General features: G+C 40.7%; 1 protein-coding gene across 1 annotated transcript in view; it reads right to left on the bottom strand.

The window, feature by feature from the left end:
- LOC126199269 (sialin-like) overlaps positions 1-19,736 on the bottom strand; it is a 95,800-nt gene extending 76,064 nt beyond the window's left edge. The window contains exons 1-3 of the mRNA XM_049936078.1: positions 19,684-19,736; positions 11,296-11,483; positions 5,756-5,989 (exon numbers count right to left, since the gene is read on the bottom strand). Of these exons, the coding sequence (XP_049792035.1) occupies positions 5,756-5,989; positions 11,296-11,483; positions 19,684-19,702 (441 nt within the window). The 5' untranslated portion in view covers positions 19,703-19,736. The remainder of the gene's footprint in view (positions 1-5,755; positions 5,990-11,295; positions 11,484-19,683) is intronic.
- Positions 19,737-20,315: the final 579 nt, after the last annotated feature.

The raw sequence follows: 20,315 nt of genomic DNA, 5'->3' as shown, positions 1-20,315 counted from the left end.
ATAAAAAAATAGGAGTGCGGGTAAGCTACAACCAACAGCATAGTGAACGCATTATTGTGGCCAAGATAGACACGAAGCCTACGCCTACTAGAGTAATACAAGTTTATATGCCAACTAGCTTTGCAGATGATGCAGAAATTGATGAAATGTATGATGAGATAAAAGAAATTATTCAGATAGTGAAGGGAGACGAAAATTTAATAGTCAGTGTAGGAAAAGGGAGAGAGGGAAACATAGTAGGTGAATATGGATTGGGGGTAAGAAATGAAAGAGGAAGCCGTCTGTTAGAATTTTGCACAGAGCATAACTTAATCATAGCTAACACTTGGTTCAAGAATCATAAAAGTAGGTTGTATACATGGAAGAAGCCTCGAGATACTGACAGGTTTACGATAGATTATATAATGGTAAGACAGAGATTTAGGACTCAGGTTTTAAACTGTAAGACATTTCCAGGGGCAGATGTGGACTCTGACCACAATCTATTGTGTAGATTAAAACTGAAGAAACTGCAAAAAGGTGGGAATTTAAGGAGATGGGACCTGGATAAACTGACTAAACCAGAGGTTGCGCAGAGTTTCAGGGAAAGCATAAGGGAACAGTTGACAGCAGTGGGGGAAAGAAGTACAGTAGAAGAAGAATGGGTAGCTCTGAGGGATGAAGTAGTGAAGGCAGCAGAGGATCAAGTAGGTAAAAAGACGAGGGCTAGTAGAAATCGTTGGGTAACAGAAGATATACTGAATTTAATTGATGAAAGGAGAAAATATAAAATAAAATTGCAGTAAATGAAGAAGGCAAAAAGGAATACAAACGTCTCAAAAATGAGATCGACAGGAAGTGCAAAATGGCTAAGCATGGATGGCTAGAGGACAAATGTAAGGATGTAGAAACTTATCTCACTAGGGGTAACATAGATACGGCCTACAGGAAAATTAAAAAGACCTTTGGAGAAAAGAGAGCCACTTGTATGAATATTAAGACCTCAAATGTAAACCCAGTTCTAAGCAAAGAACGGAAAGCAGAAAGGTGGAAGGAGTATATAGAGAGTCTATACAAGGGCGATGTACTTGAGAACAATATTATAGAAATGGAAGAGAATGTAGATGAAGATGAAATGGGAGATACGTTACTGCGCAAAGAGTTTGACACAGCACTGAAAGACCTGAGCCGAAACAAGGCCCCGGGAGTAGACAACATTCCATTAGAACTACTGATTACCTTGGGATAGCCAATCCTGACAAAACTCTACCATCTGGTGAGAAAGATGTATGAGACAGGCGAAATACCCTCAGACTTCAAGAAGAATATAATAATTCCAATCCCAAAGAAAGCAGGTGTTGACAGATGTAAAAATTACCGAACTATCAGTTTAATAAATCACTGCTGCAAAATACTAACGCGAATTCTTTACAGACGAATGAAAAAACTGGTAGAAGCCGACCTCGGGGAAGATCAGTTTAGGATTCGGTAGAAATATTGGAACACGTGAGGCAATAGACCCTACGACTTATCTTAGAAAATAGATTAAGGAGAGGCGAACCTACGTTTCTAGCATTTGTAAACTTAGAGAAAGCTTTTGACAATGTCGACTGGAATACTCTCTTTCGAATTCTGAAGGTGGCAGGGGTAAAATACAGGGAGCGAAAGGCTATTTACAATTTGTACAGAAACCAGATGGCAGTTATAAGAGTCGAGGGACACGAAAGGGAAGCAGTGGTTGGGAAAGGAGTGAGACAGGGTTGTAGCCTCTCCCCGATGTTATTTAATCTGTATATTGAGCAAGAAGTGAAGGAAAGAAAAGAAAAATTTGGAGTAGGTATTAAAATCCATGGAGAAGAAATAAAAACTTTGAGGTTCGCCGATGACATTGTAATTCTGTCAGAGACAGCAAAGGACTTGGAAGAGCTTTTGAATGGGATGGACAGTGTCTTGAAAGGAGGATATAAGATGAACATCAACAAAAGCAAAACGAGGATAATGGAATATAGTCGAATTAAGTCGGGTGGTGCTGAGGGAATTAGATTAGGAAATGAGACACTTAAAGTAGTAAAGGAGTTTTGCTATTTGGGGAGCAAAATAACTGATGATGGTCGAAGTAGAGAAGATATAAAATGTAGACTGGCAGTGGCAAGGAAAGCGTTTCTGAAGAAGAGAAATTTGTTAACATCGTGTATAGATTTAAGTGTCAGGGAGTCGTTTCTGAAAGTATTTGTGTGGAGTGTAGCCATGTATGGAAGTGAAACGTGGATGATAAATAGTTTGGACAAGAAGAGAATATAAGCTTTCGAAATTTGGTGCTAAGAAGAATGCGTAAGTTTAGATGGGTAGAAGACATAACTAATGAGGAGGTATTGAATAGAATTGGGGAGAAGAGGAGTTTGTGGCACAACTTGACAAGAAGAAGGGACCGGTTAGTAGGACGTGTTCTAAGGCATCAAGGGATCATAAATTTAGCATTGGAGGGCAGCGTGTAGGGTAAAAATCGTAGAGGGAGACCAAGAGATGAATACACTAAGCAGATTCAGAAGAATGTAGGTTGCAGTAGGTACTGGGAGATGAAGAAACTTGCACAGGATAGGGTAGCATGGAGAGCTGCATCAAACCAGTCTCAGGACTGAAGACCACAACAACAACAACAACAACATGCTTGGCTTGAGGTCCCTGCAGACAGATACAAAGCTGCAGAAACAGTAATCACATTTCGACTCTATGGCACGTCGCAGATTCTGCAAAATGTCTTTACAGCGCTGCACAGTGATTGCGTTTCCGCGCTCGAGGACCTCGGCGAAGAGAGGGCCCCTGTAGTCGAAGAACAATGTCTCGTGATCTTACTGGAATTTATGTGAACAGCTTTGAAGTTTTTAGCAGGGAGGAAGTGGGATGTTTCCATTGTTGGTTTTGCCGTTTGCTCTCGGGTTGTCGGAATGGTCCTGTTGTAGGATGACGCCCGACCCCACACTGCCAACTGGACGGAGACTACGCTTCAGCGAATTGTTTGGGAAACACTGCTACACGCTCCGTGCAGCCCAGATCTTTCACCGTGTGATTTTCACCTCTTTGTCGACCTGAAGAGAGACGTACGTGCACGTCGGTCTCAGTCGGACGGGGAAGTGCAAGATTCAGTGCAGCTGTGTATCTGTCAGTAGCCAACCAAATCCTACAAAACAGGAGTTAATCGTCTGATTTCCCAGTAGGGTAAATTGTCTTAATGCGAGTGGTGGTTACTTTTGAATAGATGCACTCTATAGTCCCCTTGTGGTGGGCATTCGGTTTTCATTTGATTGCCACTTACATAATTGTGTAGGCATTTCTTTTACTTTTCCATGTAGAACAATGTGCCTTAAAGATTTTTGCTATTATGTAGGGACTGAATATATTAATGTAATGTGCCACTCGAAAACACGATGGTTAATACTGTTTCCAGCTGCAGAGCGAGTCATCAGGCTGTTTGAGCCCTTAAAAGATTTTTTCCTAACTCAAGACAAAAAATGAAGTCAACTTACGGTTCATTCACAGACAGATGAGCACTTTGCAGCGTGAAATAAAGGAAATTGAGGGAAGCACGAAAAGTGTAATAGAACTAATGTTCTGAAAAATACTTTTGAAACTGTTACTAAGAGAAAAGAGCGCCATTTAATTTCTTTCAGTCTGTTCTTAAAAGAGCAGAAGTGACGCATTCAACAGAAAAAGCCTTTCAAGAAAAAGTTGGCAAATTTTGTGCTTCTTGTAATGAATGTCTGAGGATGTGGAGCACCTCTTATTCACCATTACTGTCGGTGTTTGATTGGGTGTTATTGAAGAGAGCGGTAAAACGGAAACATGTTGAAGCGACAGTTTTTTATTTGAATGGGAAAAAATTTAAATCGATGACTTCATTCTTTTTGATCAATTCAGATTGTTGGCAAATTTCGTCGAACAAAATCCACACAAACTGAATGATGAAAACAAAGCACTACTGCAGTGTCGCGAGTAGTGGGTGAATTTTTAAAAAGCTGTTGACCATCTTCAGCAGTGGTCTGAGACGGCAACAATTGCAAGGCATTTGTGTAAAATACAAGACCACAACGCCGATGTGGAAGCAATATTTTCGTTGATGAGTATCCAGTTGACTAATGAAACGAACAAAATGAAGATGGAGTCTCTCGAAGCAGTAGTACAGATCCTGTAAAGCTACAAAATCGGCTATGTAGAATTTTATCACCATGTCTCGAAGAACAGATATGATCAAGAAGGCTGGAAAAAGTGAAGAATACCTTTTCTCGAAGGGCAGTCAACTATGGTATATTAAAAATGGGATGAGAAGTTCCACCACAAGATGATTATGGTATATTAATTTTATTTTATTAAAAATTCTATAGCTACAATATTTTGGAAAATAATAATAATAAATTTGTTTTTGTTATAAATATCATTAATTAAACAGATACTGCAGAAATAAATCACAGTAAATTTGTTTTTATCCTTTTTAGTTACGGTACATAGGCTAACGTCGTGTTAACATAATGTATTAACAGAACATTAATATAAAAAATTAAAAAAATTAAAAAATAACCTGTTTACATTTGGGGTGGGAGGCCCATTGGAGCGCCCAGCTCGTTGTGCCCCGTTTCTTTTCTTTTTGGAAAATGATTTGATCACCCTATATATAACCCATACGACGCCTGTTCGGTAGTAATTTTCTTACGATGCCACGTGGACGAAGTGACACTGTGACAAGAACGTCCTTTTACAATCTTTGGGCTGTGGGAAAGCACCCGCCTCGCCCACAGCAGGGCAGGTAACTCACCGCTCCAGGTTAATTCTTAAACATTCCCTCTTTCTTGATTGGCGACTCCATGTTGTCTTGTGCACCACGACCAGATAACAGGTATACTTGAAAAAAGAGACAGCATTTTTTTTCTGTTTTTGTGCCCCCCCCCCCCCCCTCCTCCCAACCACCGTGTCTACGCCCTTGCCGCACGCCAATTTCGCCATGGCTTCGTAATGCCCTGCTGTTGCAGTTGTCGGAGAGGGAACAGGCACGCTTCGAACCGAATAAAATATGTACGGTAAACATAATAGACCGATTTGGAAGACACAGACGCTTCCAATGTGGCCTGAAGTTTCTCGAAGTTGATTGGAGGGTGGGATGTTATTCGGTAAGCAACTCTTGCAAACACATGAGATGTATACGGCTCATTTTCAGAAAGACCGTTGTGTGGCAGTTCGAATGATACATCGAAACGTGAAAGACGTTTTAATGATTCTACTCTGTTACATTTTAACCAGTTAAAATTGTATCAGTTTCTGGCTGCACTCTCATTTTCGCTTTGTGTCAGATTTGGCTCCAACTGAGGATAACGTGATCAAGAAGGCGACAGTATACACATTAAACAAACATATGCAAGGTATTACAAAACAGCAACTGCTTACAGCTATAGCAGAACATTTTTAAAAGCTTTGCAATCGTTACGGTATTGCTTTTTTGGTTGTGTGGTAAGAAGAGGAATGAATGCTTTATTATGAAACATCGAAACGAGAGTATTTTAAGTCATGGCATTTATCTCCCCGACCATTTCAACAGAGCATCAACAAATCTTCCAGCCAATATATTGATAGTTATCTGTAGAGTACTGAATATGGTATTCAGTAGTGTACTTGCAATTAGCAGCCAGAGAAGAGAATATAACGTCCCGTCTACATCGAAGTGATGGATAATTAACAGTTAAGATAACAAACGCTGCGTGTTACGTAAAAATGCTCTACGTATACTTACTGATGCTAAACCGACGATAATGCGTGAAAACATGAACAAAATGGCTCCAGCGTAGGCGCAAAGAGGTCCGAGAGCGGTAAATACCCCTGCGGTGATGAGCCCCATTCCGTACACCCAGCGAGCGCTAAACCGCGCCGCTGCGTAGCCACCAAGTATGTTGGTCGCTGCGTACCCATAGTAATACGACGACAGGATGTACCCCTGCATCTCCTCGTCCCAGTCAAAATCACCTTCCTGGAACAGGAAAAAAAAAAAACTGAATTCTAGACTCGGCCACTAGTGGTGTACTTTATCGCAAGTGATCAAGTAACATATGCAAAACATAAAACGTAATTGTTGCTGCTTTTTCAAGAAAATAAACTGAGACGATACACTCTGGGTTACGTTTCCTTTTTCAAGTAGCTGCAATAATTTCTATTAGTTAGCAAAATGCATCATTGAACCAACAACAGCTGCGGAAATGTGTATCTATTTATCGACTAGTTCGATCTATGAACCATCGTTAATACAGGAATACTACTAAATCAGGTTAAGGGACAGTTCGTTGACACTCAAGTACGTAATTACTCGTATTATCAGTTGCGGCATCTGTCACTTACACATCAGCATTATACATTTTCATATTAGTCATTAAATGAACAAATTGATTGTCCGTTGCACAGTTCCACATACTGTCTCACCAAAGTCGTATCAATAACTCCCACTGCGGAACAATGCAATGGACTGTCAATTTATGCCCTTAAGGGCTACTAGAAAAATCTAAGACAATTGACCCATGCTGCTGACGGCTGCTGCATCTGGTGATAATTACGTACTTGAAACCAAGGAACCTTCCTTTAATCTAATGTAGTAGTTGTGATTCATCAAGCATTCCCGGATATGTTGTAAATAGTCTCACGGGTTTGCAAATTCCACAGTATTTCGTCGGAGCAACTGCCCGACATCTTTAGGTGGTTGAACCTTGCTTGTGGGTAGATGCGACTACGATATCAGCACGCCGACGCCCCTGTATGTACTGTAGAACACTCTGGCGAAAAATGCGCAGGTTCGGAAATCACACACGTGCAATGGTTTAATGATAGATGGCGCCATACTCAGAATGCCCCCTGCCGAAAACCTCAGTGCGGGCCTCCAGCGTGTGCGCTGTACGCTATGTTTACTAACAGTGCGGCCAGACGTCACTCATGTTGTGAAGGGTATGTTCCTGAAACAATATTGATGTTCTCGTTTTGATGTAACAGCAGCCAATGCAGGGTTCCAGGCTGTCCTCAGTTGAAATCCCGCATCCGTGTTGATGAGATTATCAGCTGTACGGATATGCATCCCAGAAAGATGATACCGGGAATAAAACTTCCGTCTTTTCATAAATCATGCGATGTCCTGTATTCAGACAGTGTTCTGCAATTGCAGACTTTTCCGGTTGGCGCAGGCTTGTATGATGCTGATGTTCATCGCAGTGTTCTTATAACGTGCGACATCTCTGACCTATACAGGGTGTTACAGAAAGGTACGGCCAAACTTTCAGGAAACATTCCTCACACACAAAGAAAGAAAATATGTTATGTGGACATGTGTCCGGAAACGCTTACTTTCCATGTTAGAGCTCATTTTATTACTTCTCTTCAAATCACATTAATCATGGAATGGAAACACACAGCAACAGAACGTACCAGTGTGACTTCAAATACTTTGTTACAGGAAATGTTCAAAATGTCCTCAGTTAGCGAGGATACATGCATCCATCCTCCGTCGCATGGAATCCCTGATGCGCTGATGCAGCCCTGGAGAATGGCGTATTGTATCACAGCCGTCCACAATACGAGCACGAAGAGTCTCTACGTTTGGTACCGGGGTTGCGTAGACAAGAGCTTTCAAATGCCCCCATAAATGAAAGTCAAGAGGGTTGAGGTCAGGAGAGCGTGGAGGCCATGGAATTGGTCCGCTTCTACCAATCAATCGGTCACCGAATCTATTGTTGAGAAACGTACGAACACTTCGACTGAAATGGCTCAAATGGTTCAAATGGCTCTGAGCACTATGGGACTCAACTGCTGTGGTCATAAGTCCCCTAGAACTTAGAACTACTTAAACCTAACTAACCTAAGGACAGCACACAACACCCAGCCATCACGAGGCAGAGAAAATCCCTGACCCCGCCGGGAATCGAACCCGGGAACCCGGGCGTGGGAAGCGAGAACGCTACCGCACGACCACGAGATGCGGGCGACTGAAATGTGCAGGAGCTCCATCGTGCATGAACCACATGTGTCGTACATGTAAAGGCACATGTTCTAGCAGCACAGGTACAGTATCCCGTATGAAATCATGATAACGTGCTCCATTGAGCGTAGGTGGAAGAACATGGGGCACAATCAAGTCATCACCAACAATGCCTGCCCAAACGTTCACAGAAAATCTGTGTTGATGACGTGATTGCACAATTGCGTGCGGATTCTCGTCAGCCCACACATGTTGATTGTGAAAATTTACAATTTGATCACGTTGGAATGAGGCCTAATCCGTAAAGAGAACATTTGCACTGAAATTAGGATTGACACATTGTTGGATGAACCATTCGCAGAAGTGTACCCGTGGAGGCCAATCAGCTGCTGATACATCTACATCTACATCTACATCTATACTCCGCGAGCCACCTTACGGTGTGTGGCGGAGGGTACTTATTGTACCACTATCTGATCCCCCCTTCCCTGTTCCATTCACGAATTGTGCGTGGGAAGAACGACTGCTTGTAAGTCTCCGTATTTGCTCTAATTTCTCGGATCTTTTCGTTGTGATCATTACGCGAGATATATGTGGGCGGTAGTAATATGTTGCCCATCTCTTCCCGGAATGTGCTCTCTCGTAATTTCGATAATAAACCTCTCCGTATTGCGTAACGCCTTTCTTGAAGTGTCCGCCACTGGAGCTTGTTCAGCATCTCCGTAACGCTCTCGCGCTGACTAAATGTCCCCATGACGAATCGCGCTGCTTTTCGCTGGATCATGTCTATCTCTTCTATTAATCCAACCTGGTAAGGGTCCCATACTGATGAGCAATACTCAAGAATCGGACGAACAAGCGTTTTGTAAGCTACTTCTTTCGTCGATGAGTCACATTTTCTTAGAATTCTTCCTATGAATCTCAACCTGGCGCCTGCTTTTCCCACTATTTGTTTTATGTGATCATTCCACTTCAGATCGCTCCGGATAGTAACTCCTAAGTATTTTACGGTCGTTACCGCTTCCAATGATTTACCACCTATGGCATAATCGTACTGGAATGGATTTCTGCCCCTATGTATGCGCATTATATTACATTTATCTACGTTTAGGGAAAGCTGCCAGCTGTCGCACCATTCATTAATCCTCTGCAGGTCTTCCTGGAGTACGTACGAGTCTTCTGATGTTGCTACTTTCTTGTAGACAACCGTGTCATCTGCAAATAGCCTCACGGAGCTACCGTGCCTGCACACGCTGTACATGGTACGGAAACAACTGGTTCTCCCGTAGCACTCTCCATACAGTGAAGTGGTCAACGTTACCCTTGTACAGCAGCAACTTCTCTGACGCTGACATTAGGGTTATTGTCAACTGCACGAAGAATTGCCTCGTCCATTGCAGGTGTCTTCGTCGTTCTAGGTCTTCCCCAGTCGCGAGTCATAGGCTGGAATGTTCCGTGCTCCCTAAGACGCCGATCAATTGCTTCGAACTTCTTCCTGTCGGGACACCTTCGTTCTGGAAATCTGTCTCGATACAAACGTGCCGCGCCACGGCTATTGCCCAGTGCTAATCCATACATCAAATGGGCATCTGCCAACTCCGCATTTGTGAACATTGCACTGACTGCAAAACCACGTTCGTGATGAACACTAACCTGTTGATGCTATGTACTGATGTGCTTGATGCTAGTACTGTAGAGCAATGAGTCGTATGTCAACACAAGCACCGAAGTCAACATTACCTTCCTTCAATTGGGCCAACTGGCGGTGAATCGAGGGAGTACAGTACATACTGACGAAATTAAATGAGCTCTAAAATGGAAATTAAGCGTTTTCGGACACATGCCCTCATAACATCTTTTCTTTATTTGTGTGTGAGGAATGTTTCCTGAAAGTTTGGCCGTACGTTTTTGTAACACCCTGTATGTACGTAGTAGTTATTTTCGAGCTCAGATCTAAGTATGTAAATTTACATATAGTTAAAGTAGCTAACAGGAAAGCGTTAATTAGGATTTACAAAATTAACTTATTTTTCTTCTCAGAACAATTGATTTAATTTGTAGTACAGATCGTTATTCAGTGAATCACCTATTTCATTTCTGCGTGTGCATGTGCATACAGACTGCGCAAGCCACCGTCTGGTGCGTTGCGGAAGATACCCCGTAACACTACTAGTCATTTTCTTTCCTGTTCCATTCGCTTATAGAGCGAGGGTAAAACCACTGTCTGTGTGCCAATGTATTAGCCCTAACTTCTCGTATTTTATTTTCGTGGTCCTTACGCCAGATGTAAGTTGGCGGCAGTAGAATCGTTCTGCAGTCAGCTTCAGATGCCAGGTCTCTTAACGTTCTCAATAGTATTCCTCAAAGAGAACGTCGTCTTCCCTCCAGGGATCTCCATTTGAGTTCCCAGAGCATCCCCGTATCACTTGCGTGTTGCTCCAACCTACCGGTAACAAATCTAGTATCCCGTCTCTGAACAGCTTCTATGTCTTCCTTTAAGCCGACCTGGCACGGATCCCAAACGTCGAACAGTATTCAAGAACAGGTCACACTGGCGTCCTACCTGCGGTCTCCTTTAAAGATGAACACACTTCCCTAGAATTCTCCCAGTAAACCGATGTCAACCATTCGTCTCCTCTACCACAGTCTCCACATGCTCGTTCCATTTCATATCTAGTTGCAACGTTAGGCCCAGTACCCCGACATTACGATTTTGTTTTTCCTACTCATGTGCATTAGATACCATTTTTCTACATTTACAAATAACTGCTGTTTATCACATCTACCAGAAATTCTTCCTAAGTCTCGTATATCCTTCTACAGTCACTCAACTTCGACGCCTTCCCACAAACCACAATATAATCGGCAGATAATCGCAGATTGCTGGCCACCCTGGCCTCCAGATATATGTAGAAAATGATAGCGGTCGTATCACAATAGCCTGGGGCACTCTTAACGGTACCTTCGTCTCTGATGAACACACGCCATTTCCTAAATAATTTTACATCGCACATTCATCTCTGCTTAGCGCTAAATCAAACTTTAACAATTGTCATCCTGGGAAACCAACTAACGTACTCTGCAGATGCACTAATCTTTAGTCTTTGATCTCTTAAAAATTTCACAAGACATATTTATCTTCGTACCTGACGATGACCTAAGTCGGAAACCGGATTGTAAAATAATAAATATTGTGGAATATTATACCACTATCTTATGTTTTTCATTCATAATTTAATCATTTAATACCTGTTGTGTGAGGAACATCTACATAGATGGTTTATACTATAACACATCCAATTTCTTTAGGTGATATATACCTGAGCAGCATCGGTGGAGTTGGCGTTTGCGTTGTCTGGCGTAGGACACGTTTCATCTGCAACTTCCGTATTTGTAGAGTGCACGACCATGCCATTAATCGCCACCGATAAAGTGACTTTGAGTATGTACTGGAGGACAATCCCCAGGAAGCCGAGGAAGCCGATTACAGCGCGCAGCGGAATCAGTGCTGCAATAAAGAAGATATTCTGTTATAGCAGCGTAGGTTGGGGGTTCCAACATAACTACACTATTGTCCAAAATCAAAACAACGAACAGCTATTTTCCCGTCCTGTGTGTAATTCACGATATAATCTTACGAACTGTCAACAGATGTCCGTAGAATCGTGTTCTGCACGGAAGGTGGTGGTGTTCCAGACAACGGACAACCACGCCAGCGACGAAGTCAGGGCACCTATCAAACGGATTAGCGCTTTCCGGATAGTACTACACCCATAATCGCTAAGAACACAGTCGCAGATGGTGCAGTATGGCACAGAGAATACGCCTACAGACTCTCTGCAGTGGAGGACCATTGCAAGGGTGCAAGCAGGGAAGTCGAAAACTGATGTGGCCCTATGGCTGCATGTGAATCGTTCAGTTGTTTCTCGGATGTGCGACAGTTTATAGAGACCGAAATTGTTTCCGAAATACCAGGGAAGGGCCGACCACGTCAGAAAGAGAGGACCGTTATTTGGCTGTAAGGGCACGACGGTACTGCCTTAGTGTACAGAAGGCTCCGTCAGAGTGGCTTTTAATGTCGGAGACCTGCAGTATGTGTACCTCTGACGCAGCTTCACAAAATGGACCGTCTAGAGCGGAATCGTGAACATGGCGCCTGGGCGGTCGAACAGCGGGCTAATGTTCTTTTCACAGATGAGTCCCGATTTGGTCTGGAGAGTGATTATTGACAGATCCGCATCTGGTGTGCATGTGGAACACGATTTTGGGACCCAAAAATTGTGGAAAGTGACCGATATCGAGGAGGATCCATAATGGTGTTGGCAAAGATTGTATTGACCACTCGAACAGCTCTTCATGAAATTGCACAGTTGAATCGTCTACTTTTACTTGCTGTCAGGCAACGTGACGGGATCTAGGGACCTCTTGTGCATTTATTGCGAGGTGCTGTGGTCCAGACTTCGTATTAATGGACAATGTTGCTCGACCTCATAGAGTACAAGTGGTTAATGGTTTCTTGGAAATGGAAGATATTGCAAGCATGGCGTGGCCTGCTCGTTTTTACGATTTGAATCCCATACAGTATGTCTAGGACGCGCTAGGAAGATGAGTTGCATCACGTCAGCATACACCAACCACTTTCCAAGACTTGCGAGCATCTCTGCAGTAAGTATGGGCGTTGATGCCACAACATGAGATTGATGACATCATTCACAGCATGTCCCGTCTTTGTCAGGTCTGTTTCGCTGCCAGATGGTTGTTTTGGGGGAGAGACCAAACTGCGAGGTCGTCGGTCTCATCGGATTAGGGAAGGACTTGGAAGGAAGTCGGCCGTGCCCTTTCAAAGGAACCATTCCAGTATTTGCCTAGAGCGATTTAGGGAAATCACGGAAAACCTAAATCAGGATGACCGGACGCGTGATTGAACCGTCGTCCTCCCGAGTGCGGGTGCTGTGTGCTAACCACTGCGACACCTAGCTCGGTATCGCTGCCAGAGGTGGCCACACCCCATACTGAGTACATTAACCAGTTGTCAGAATGCGTGTGCAGATCGGTTAGGTTGGAAAAAACGAAGCACATTTTTGTCTACCGCTATGTATGCTGCAGTTGTTTACGTTATGTATTCTTTACATTGTTCCTACTTTACTGTCACCTGCTTATACTGTTTTGTGGCAAAATAAAGACAACTTTGCAAAATTTCCGTTTGTTGCTTTAATTTTGGACACCAGTGTATGTCTCTGTGTCTATGCTCTTGCGAATTGCCACCAGGCTATGGTGAAAAACCAAATGAGAAGTATGCTAATTATCTTTGTCATTGATTTCCAAATTCACAGGGTACACTGTAAAACAAGTTTGTTAGTGTGGCTATTTTCTGCAGCAAGTTTAATTTTTTTATTTACGTGCGATATTTGTAGATTAGAAAAGCGTTCACGCCAAGATTTTTACATTACTAAATATTTACTTCAGTTATTGGTCTTTTCAACCGAAATCTGCGTTTCTTCTTATCTGGTCATACGTTAGAGGTAACTCTGTCAAATCACTTTGTGAGAGTACAGTGTCCTCACATTGCAAAGAATTTGCCGTATCACAATGTGAATGTCCTTCAAGTTTGTCACTGCACGATTTTGAATTGTACTATGTGCAGGTGATGATTACATTTATTTTTTGTTGCGGTGGGATCTGTTAATGTGAAGCGATCCTTCCACGTGTTTTTCCTGTGTTTATGAGGTGCCGTAACAAGACGACACTATGTCACTGCTGCATAAGAAAGTGAAAGCTGCTGGCTCTTGGAAAGTGAGCCATGCTACCTTTCAACAGCCAAGTCATTGCTGTGAACAGAGCAGTCATTCAGTAGTTTACAAGTTTTCCACCGAGTGGCGCTTGGTGACGTCCAATCATTCTACATTACCGCCACCACTGTACTGTGGCGAGCAACGCAGTCATCATAACTCCCCCTCCCCCCACTCCACCACAGCATCATTGTGCACAGTCGCCCTACCCAGTAGGCCACATTCGATGGGGTGTTTATCAACAAATCCACGTGATGTGAAGTGGCGACACCATTGTGAACGCCATGTGAAGCATTTACTATGCTAGTTAGACATTTATCAAAACAGCAGAGTACCTATTAGTGCAGTGATTAAATGTAATAGAAAAGTGCAACGAAAAATTATTTTTGGATATTGTAATGATGTAAGGTGTGTACATATTCATGTATTTGTCTAAAGTACTGTGTGCCACTGAAATAACATTTGCCTCCTTCTTCCTTTTCTTTTCTATTCGAATCCATTGATTTCCATTGATAGTGGCTATCACCTTAATTATTTATTCATCTGTGTGTGTTTTGTAAAGCCTGTCATTACTTCCCTTTTTGCTGTGTCTGACAATATTTCACCTTTGCTTATGATTAAAGTAATGTCATTAGATTTTATTAATGATTATTACTGTCCGTTTATCAGCGCTTTATTGATTGATCTTATGAATTGATTGCTTCATTGACTAATTAAGAAGTTTGTTACTTTATTAGCTACTTTAATGATGAACTAATGAATTAAAAGACAGAGTAATATTAAAATTTTGTATTTTGTGGGGATACACAGCCTCCAGATGCTTAATAAACGTAAACATAGTTCGTAGTAGGCCTTTTATGTAATTTTATTTAATCGTGCGATTAGCTAATTTCGACTACTTGTGGTCGGACAGCCTACTACGGACCATGTTCACGTTTATTCAGAAGAAAGTTAATTTGTGACACTTAAAAGAATTATATTGTGCTTTAAAGAAACTGAACAGTTTATGAACTAATGTTTTTATCTTTCTTTATCGATCTTCTATGGACACAAAGTGGATTGTTTTGATGGTGCTAAAAATATTTTTTCTTGGTAATGTTGTAGTGCAGTAACTGGGTGCGAACGGTCGTTGCTTCAGTATCAGTGTGGAAGCGATCTTTAGCAAATTGTGGCATGTAGACTAAAATGCGCAATGTTATCAAAAGTGTTAATGTTTACTGAGTGTTTGAATGAATTATAATTCGTGATTCCTTAACAATCGGTGTTCCTACCTGAAGCATCCATCATGGTATCCCTGGAGGAATTATTTAATGAAATTCGCTATACGGAAAGTTTGCTCGAAAAGTAAGGACGGATTGCGACCTAATATAGAGGGGCTGGAGGAATACCGACGGGGCCGTTATAACATCGACACATTTTCGCGTCACTATCTTCGTTTTGTAGTTAACTTTTATCGTAAATTAATTGCTGTGGAACATCACTATTTGTCAGATACGAACAGGTTCTTTTGTGAGAACTGTCAGCGATTTCTGTCGTAACAGTACGTCTACTTGGCGTATCTTTTCCTGTTTGTTTACGTAAGTGTTGCCAGCCTATGGAGTATACCTTTTTGTTCTGTCTCATCTGTGTGTGTGTATGTGTGTGTGTGAATAGTTGTGTATACATGAGTAAATGTTTTTTTTCTTTTTTTTGGAAGTACAGAGATTTTAACAAGATGTTGGTAAATTTGTGGCTAATCGAGGAGGGCATTACGGAGAGCTGAATATGGATCTAATAGCTCTCAGAGAGTGGGTTAAGAGCTGTAGATGACCAGACTACTGGATATTTGGTTTCAACACTATGCTAAGGTGATCACCGAAAAGTGAGGGGAAAGAGGTTTTGTAGCATTGTTCTGATGATCATCTGCTGGGAATCTTTTCTATTATTTTATCTATTAACGTCAACAATGAGTTGTTTTGTACATACACTTGGTCACTCAAAGGGTTTTATTTGCAGCTGTGGTGTATTTGATAATTTGCTTGCAAGGTTAGAAGGTGTCGTATTGTTTATTCTGATTATTTTCATATCTTTTACTCTAGAGGTTGGGTTGGGATTATGTTCTCTGAGATGCTGTGCAAATGTGGAATGATTTATCTCCTACTTTCAGACTCTCGTGTGTCCTCTGTATCGGATATCGAACGTTCTACCTACTTGCCCCGTGTATCTCTTATCACATGTTTGAAATTGTGATTAATATATATCTGCTTTATGGTACAACCCTACAGTATGTTTTTTATTAGTTTTGGAATGTAGTTTTCGACAGAACTATCTGTTTTGTATCCTATGTTAATGCCTTGTTTTTTTGAAAATGCTAGCAGTGTGTGAGTTTGTGTACCATCTTGTGTCTTCTCTTATATTTTCGTGATTTTTATTCCGTGTTATTGTTATGGTACTGGATGTGTGCTTGTGTTTGTGTTTTGGCTTACGTATCGTTGTTGCTTGCTGTTTCGTATTTGATGTTTTTACTTTTAATTTTGTTGTTAGCTTTGTGACTGTGCTACTATTGCACCCTTTGTTTTTGGCTATCTGCATTATAATGCCTAGTTCTCGTTTGTAGTTTTATTTGTTGGATTGCACTGCATTATAATCTGTGGATCATAGGTCGAAGTGCTGCTTGCTTCTGTGCCTTTGGATAGTTTAAGGTTTGGTGTATGATTGTGTCAGCTCTCAAAACAGAAAGAAACAAAGTTAGCGTGGCGACACACACGTAAATTGATGAGAAAAGAGAAAGCAAGTAGACATACAGTTAACGACAGTTATCGCTCGCTGTTCTCGTAAGGTAACTCTACAATTCGATCCATTCCAGTAGTGGTGCCCCACAGCAGTTAGCTGACGAAGTACGAAAACTTCAAAATAAAAAGATGATGACGAGAAAAGTTTTATAAGTGACAGTGCTACCTCTGGCCAATGACTAGAGGAGGAGAAACGCATATTTAGGCTGGAAAAAAGAATAACTTTAAATAATAAAATTAGTATCGTAAAAATCGTGTCGTGAAGTCTTTCCAAATTTATAAATATCTCATATAAAACCATAACTACACTATTCCAAATTAAATCAACTGAAGATGCCTAAATGTAAAAAAAGGCGATATGCGCCTGAAACATAAATAAATATACGCTGATTGCAACATGAAATGGGGTTTTCAATTTATAAATCGAATATTCACAGTTAAAGTTGTGTCAGTCAACTACGTTCCTAATTTGAACAGGAATGGACACACCGTTGTATGTGTGGTACATGTACATAATGTGACTGAATCTACTAACGATGCATTATTACAAAAATCGATAAACAATGTTTCTGTAAATATCACGAAATGCTTCTATGAAATTGGCCTTGCATTAAACTTTAGAAAGAAATGAACCGTCTATTTCCAGAACGTAGTAATGTTGTATTTCAACAAGAATGAATAAATATGGATGAAAGGTGAAAGTATTAGGAGAACATGTTGACAGAAACCCAAGTGGAAAGTTTTACAGAGAACCTATTAAAATATTTAAATTCACATACTGTTCTGACTGTACGTTGCAAGCTAGAAAGTGGCATGTGGTGATGGATACATTCTTTTGGCTATGTTCGACTTCTGTCATTTTTAATGGCATTGGATGCATATATCAAGCGGCCAGTACCTTATCACAGAAGTAGCACATATGGTAATTAAAAGATTGTTTAAATACAGATAGAGTGTAGTAGGTGATAACAATAATAAAACATTGTGGATCTAGCAACAAATATAACTATTTTGGATTATTGAGAAAAAACTTTAAGAAGTTGTATTTTAACATAACAATTTAATTATATGATAATATTAATAAGGCAAACATTAAGAAAGCATTGGATCTCACACTATCGCCTAACAATATGCGAAATTATATACGAGCTATTCGTGGGATTACACTTAGTTACTTGTATCGACTTCTTAATTTTTTTATTCAATAGCAATAATCAAAGATTCTTTAATGTGCCTGTTGGTCGCTGATTTCCATGGCTATGTTCACTGGTTCGAAAATTTCAGACTTTTTTTTGCCACCAGATCCAGTACATTTCCTCATGTACGGCTTGGCTCACCACCTGTTCGCTATCGTCTCAGAAAATACATCTGTCACAATGTCATGACATTGTCTATCCCGGTCTCCCAGTTCATAGACGTCAGATCGAAATATGCTTCCATACTATGGCATGACCGGAGAGTTATTAGCTATTTCGAGAACACAGTCATTACCTGCAGATTTTCACTTGTTGTCGCACAACATAATATTTTGGACTGTTTCCAGACTTACGTGTGGCATCTACACACACACACACAAACACACACACACACACACACACACACACACACACACACACACACGCACGCACGCACGAACGAACACATGCATTCTCACACACAAATCCATGTAGTCATCTGTTTTTAAGTAGTTGGGTTCATTAAATATAACATCTCTGTGTATTTATTCACCTATGAAATTTTTCTTGTCAGTTTACACTCTTGTTTGGAAGTAATAACGATATTCACAAATATGATATTGGAAGAGAAAGAGGATCCAAATTTTAATCGGAAAGAGGTGAATCACGAAGCTTTATACCTGTTTGACAGCCGTCTCATACCACAACCATAAAACTCTTGACAATCTTCGAAGATATGTACAGTACCTGACGAAAACAGTAGTCTTTTCTCTTGGTAAAAGTTTTACACAATGAAAATACTGGATTCTTCAAATCGTATGTAACTAAGGTAATCATACTTTTTGTCTCGCTCCCAGTATTTGGCAAAATGAAAGCACAAGCTGACTGTTCCATTACATTTCGTCTCTGATCTGACCTAGAGGTATCTACACAGGGACACATTAAATGTATCGTTTTTGTGTACAGCATAAGTTCATCAGAGGACTTGTCAAACAGCATTAATAAACTTACGTTTGTACCACACTTCCAAGAAACTTTCTTAACGAATATTGACATCCCGTAACTACATCCATTCTAAGTGAAATTTTGTAGATGCTGTACACTAATATTTATATTTAATGGTTTTTATAAAGATTCATTTTCTCCTCTTTTTATCTATTGATAGTATGAAGATAGCTAGTGGCTGGTCGAAACGTGTTTCAGAATCGTGAAATGTTCACGTGGCTGAGCCATTTTTCCAAAAGGCGTAACGGTCTTTATTCATCCTAACACTACAGACGCAACCACTTAATCTTGATACACAATATTGTGAATAAAATTACATATGTGCATCTATTGCAACTAGATCGACCAAAATATGAATGAAACTGTAAAATTTATACTGTCGCAGCAAAAGAATTGCTGATGACAGAAGAATTCGTTAATATACCATAACCTTTATTTGCAAGATAGGAACTGAGAGAAAAAAATGTCCATTTCAGAAAATTAGCATTCGAAATTCCTGCTTAATTGTATCGAACGATCTTAAAGGCGAAGTACGTGACCTCTACTTTGGATTCACTACGCGTATCAGTGGTACAAACGAGAGAAGTTGAGCGTAATAAGTTTCTGCCTGGTGCACGTTGCAAGATTCCGTGTTATGTCCATTTTTGCCATGACAAAAAGGTGCTAATTTTTAAGCAACGGTGCAAGCTGTTATACGTAAGTTCTTCGTGATTTCTTCCGCGACCATTTTGAAACATTAAAAATCATATATATGTCCGGAGTAAAATTCATAACACGAAGATGTGTTCGTCATATGTAACAGTACGTTGAATATATCCAGAGAAAAAAAAAAGCTTTACGCATCACGATCAAATATGGAATATCATCCACTATGGTGGCGTGATCTGCTTTTATTATTTTCTTTTTTCCCCTCAGAACTACGCTTATAAGTAGGCTTATATGTGAATCGTTCAATTGAAGAAACTTACTTGTACCTCTGCAGCCCATGTTAGCGAAAGCTATCACTACGCAGTGTTATGAGCAAACTGTGAGGACTTGACAACAGAATCTTATTCATTTTATACGCGTCGTATATCTTATCGTTTCTGTAATCAATCTCGTAGTGTCAAATTTATACTTAAAATTATCCACGGAACTCTGCATAACATATGTAGAAACTAGCTCTGTTATCAGATACCGTGCAACTCTCATCGTTACCTATCAGTTACTGCTTATTGTTAGTTTATGAATGAAACGTGTAGCAGTTGTGAATGTTCCAAAATTCCTAAAGAGGTGTCATTGCATTTCTGCACGAAGTACATATTGATTAACGTCAGTTGTTCGCGTTAATTTATCACTGAAGCAGAGAGGAGACAACGGAGATTTTATGAATGGAAGTTTGGGATTAACTAGATTTTTATTGTTTATTGGAAAGTGTATAGAGCTTACATAAAGGAATGTATGTGATTCGACAAATCCGTATTCGTGGAAACATCTGCCCTTTAAATCTTTCCAGTGGTCTCCCACGGGTGCAGGAACATAGTTCCTTTGCAGGTTTTGAGTTCGATTTTGTTAGTGTGGCCACTGTACAGAGCTAAGAACATCGCCTGTGAAAAGTCTG

Source organism: Schistocerca nitens, chromosome 8, assembly GCF_023898315.1.
Source record: "Schistocerca nitens isolate TAMUIC-IGC-003100 chromosome 8, iqSchNite1.1, whole genome shotgun sequence".
NCBI lineage: Eukaryota > Metazoa > Arthropoda > Insecta > Orthoptera > Acrididae > Schistocerca > Schistocerca nitens.
Note: the sequence above shows the minus strand (reverse complement) of the source record. Positions and strands in the feature narration are given on the sequence as shown.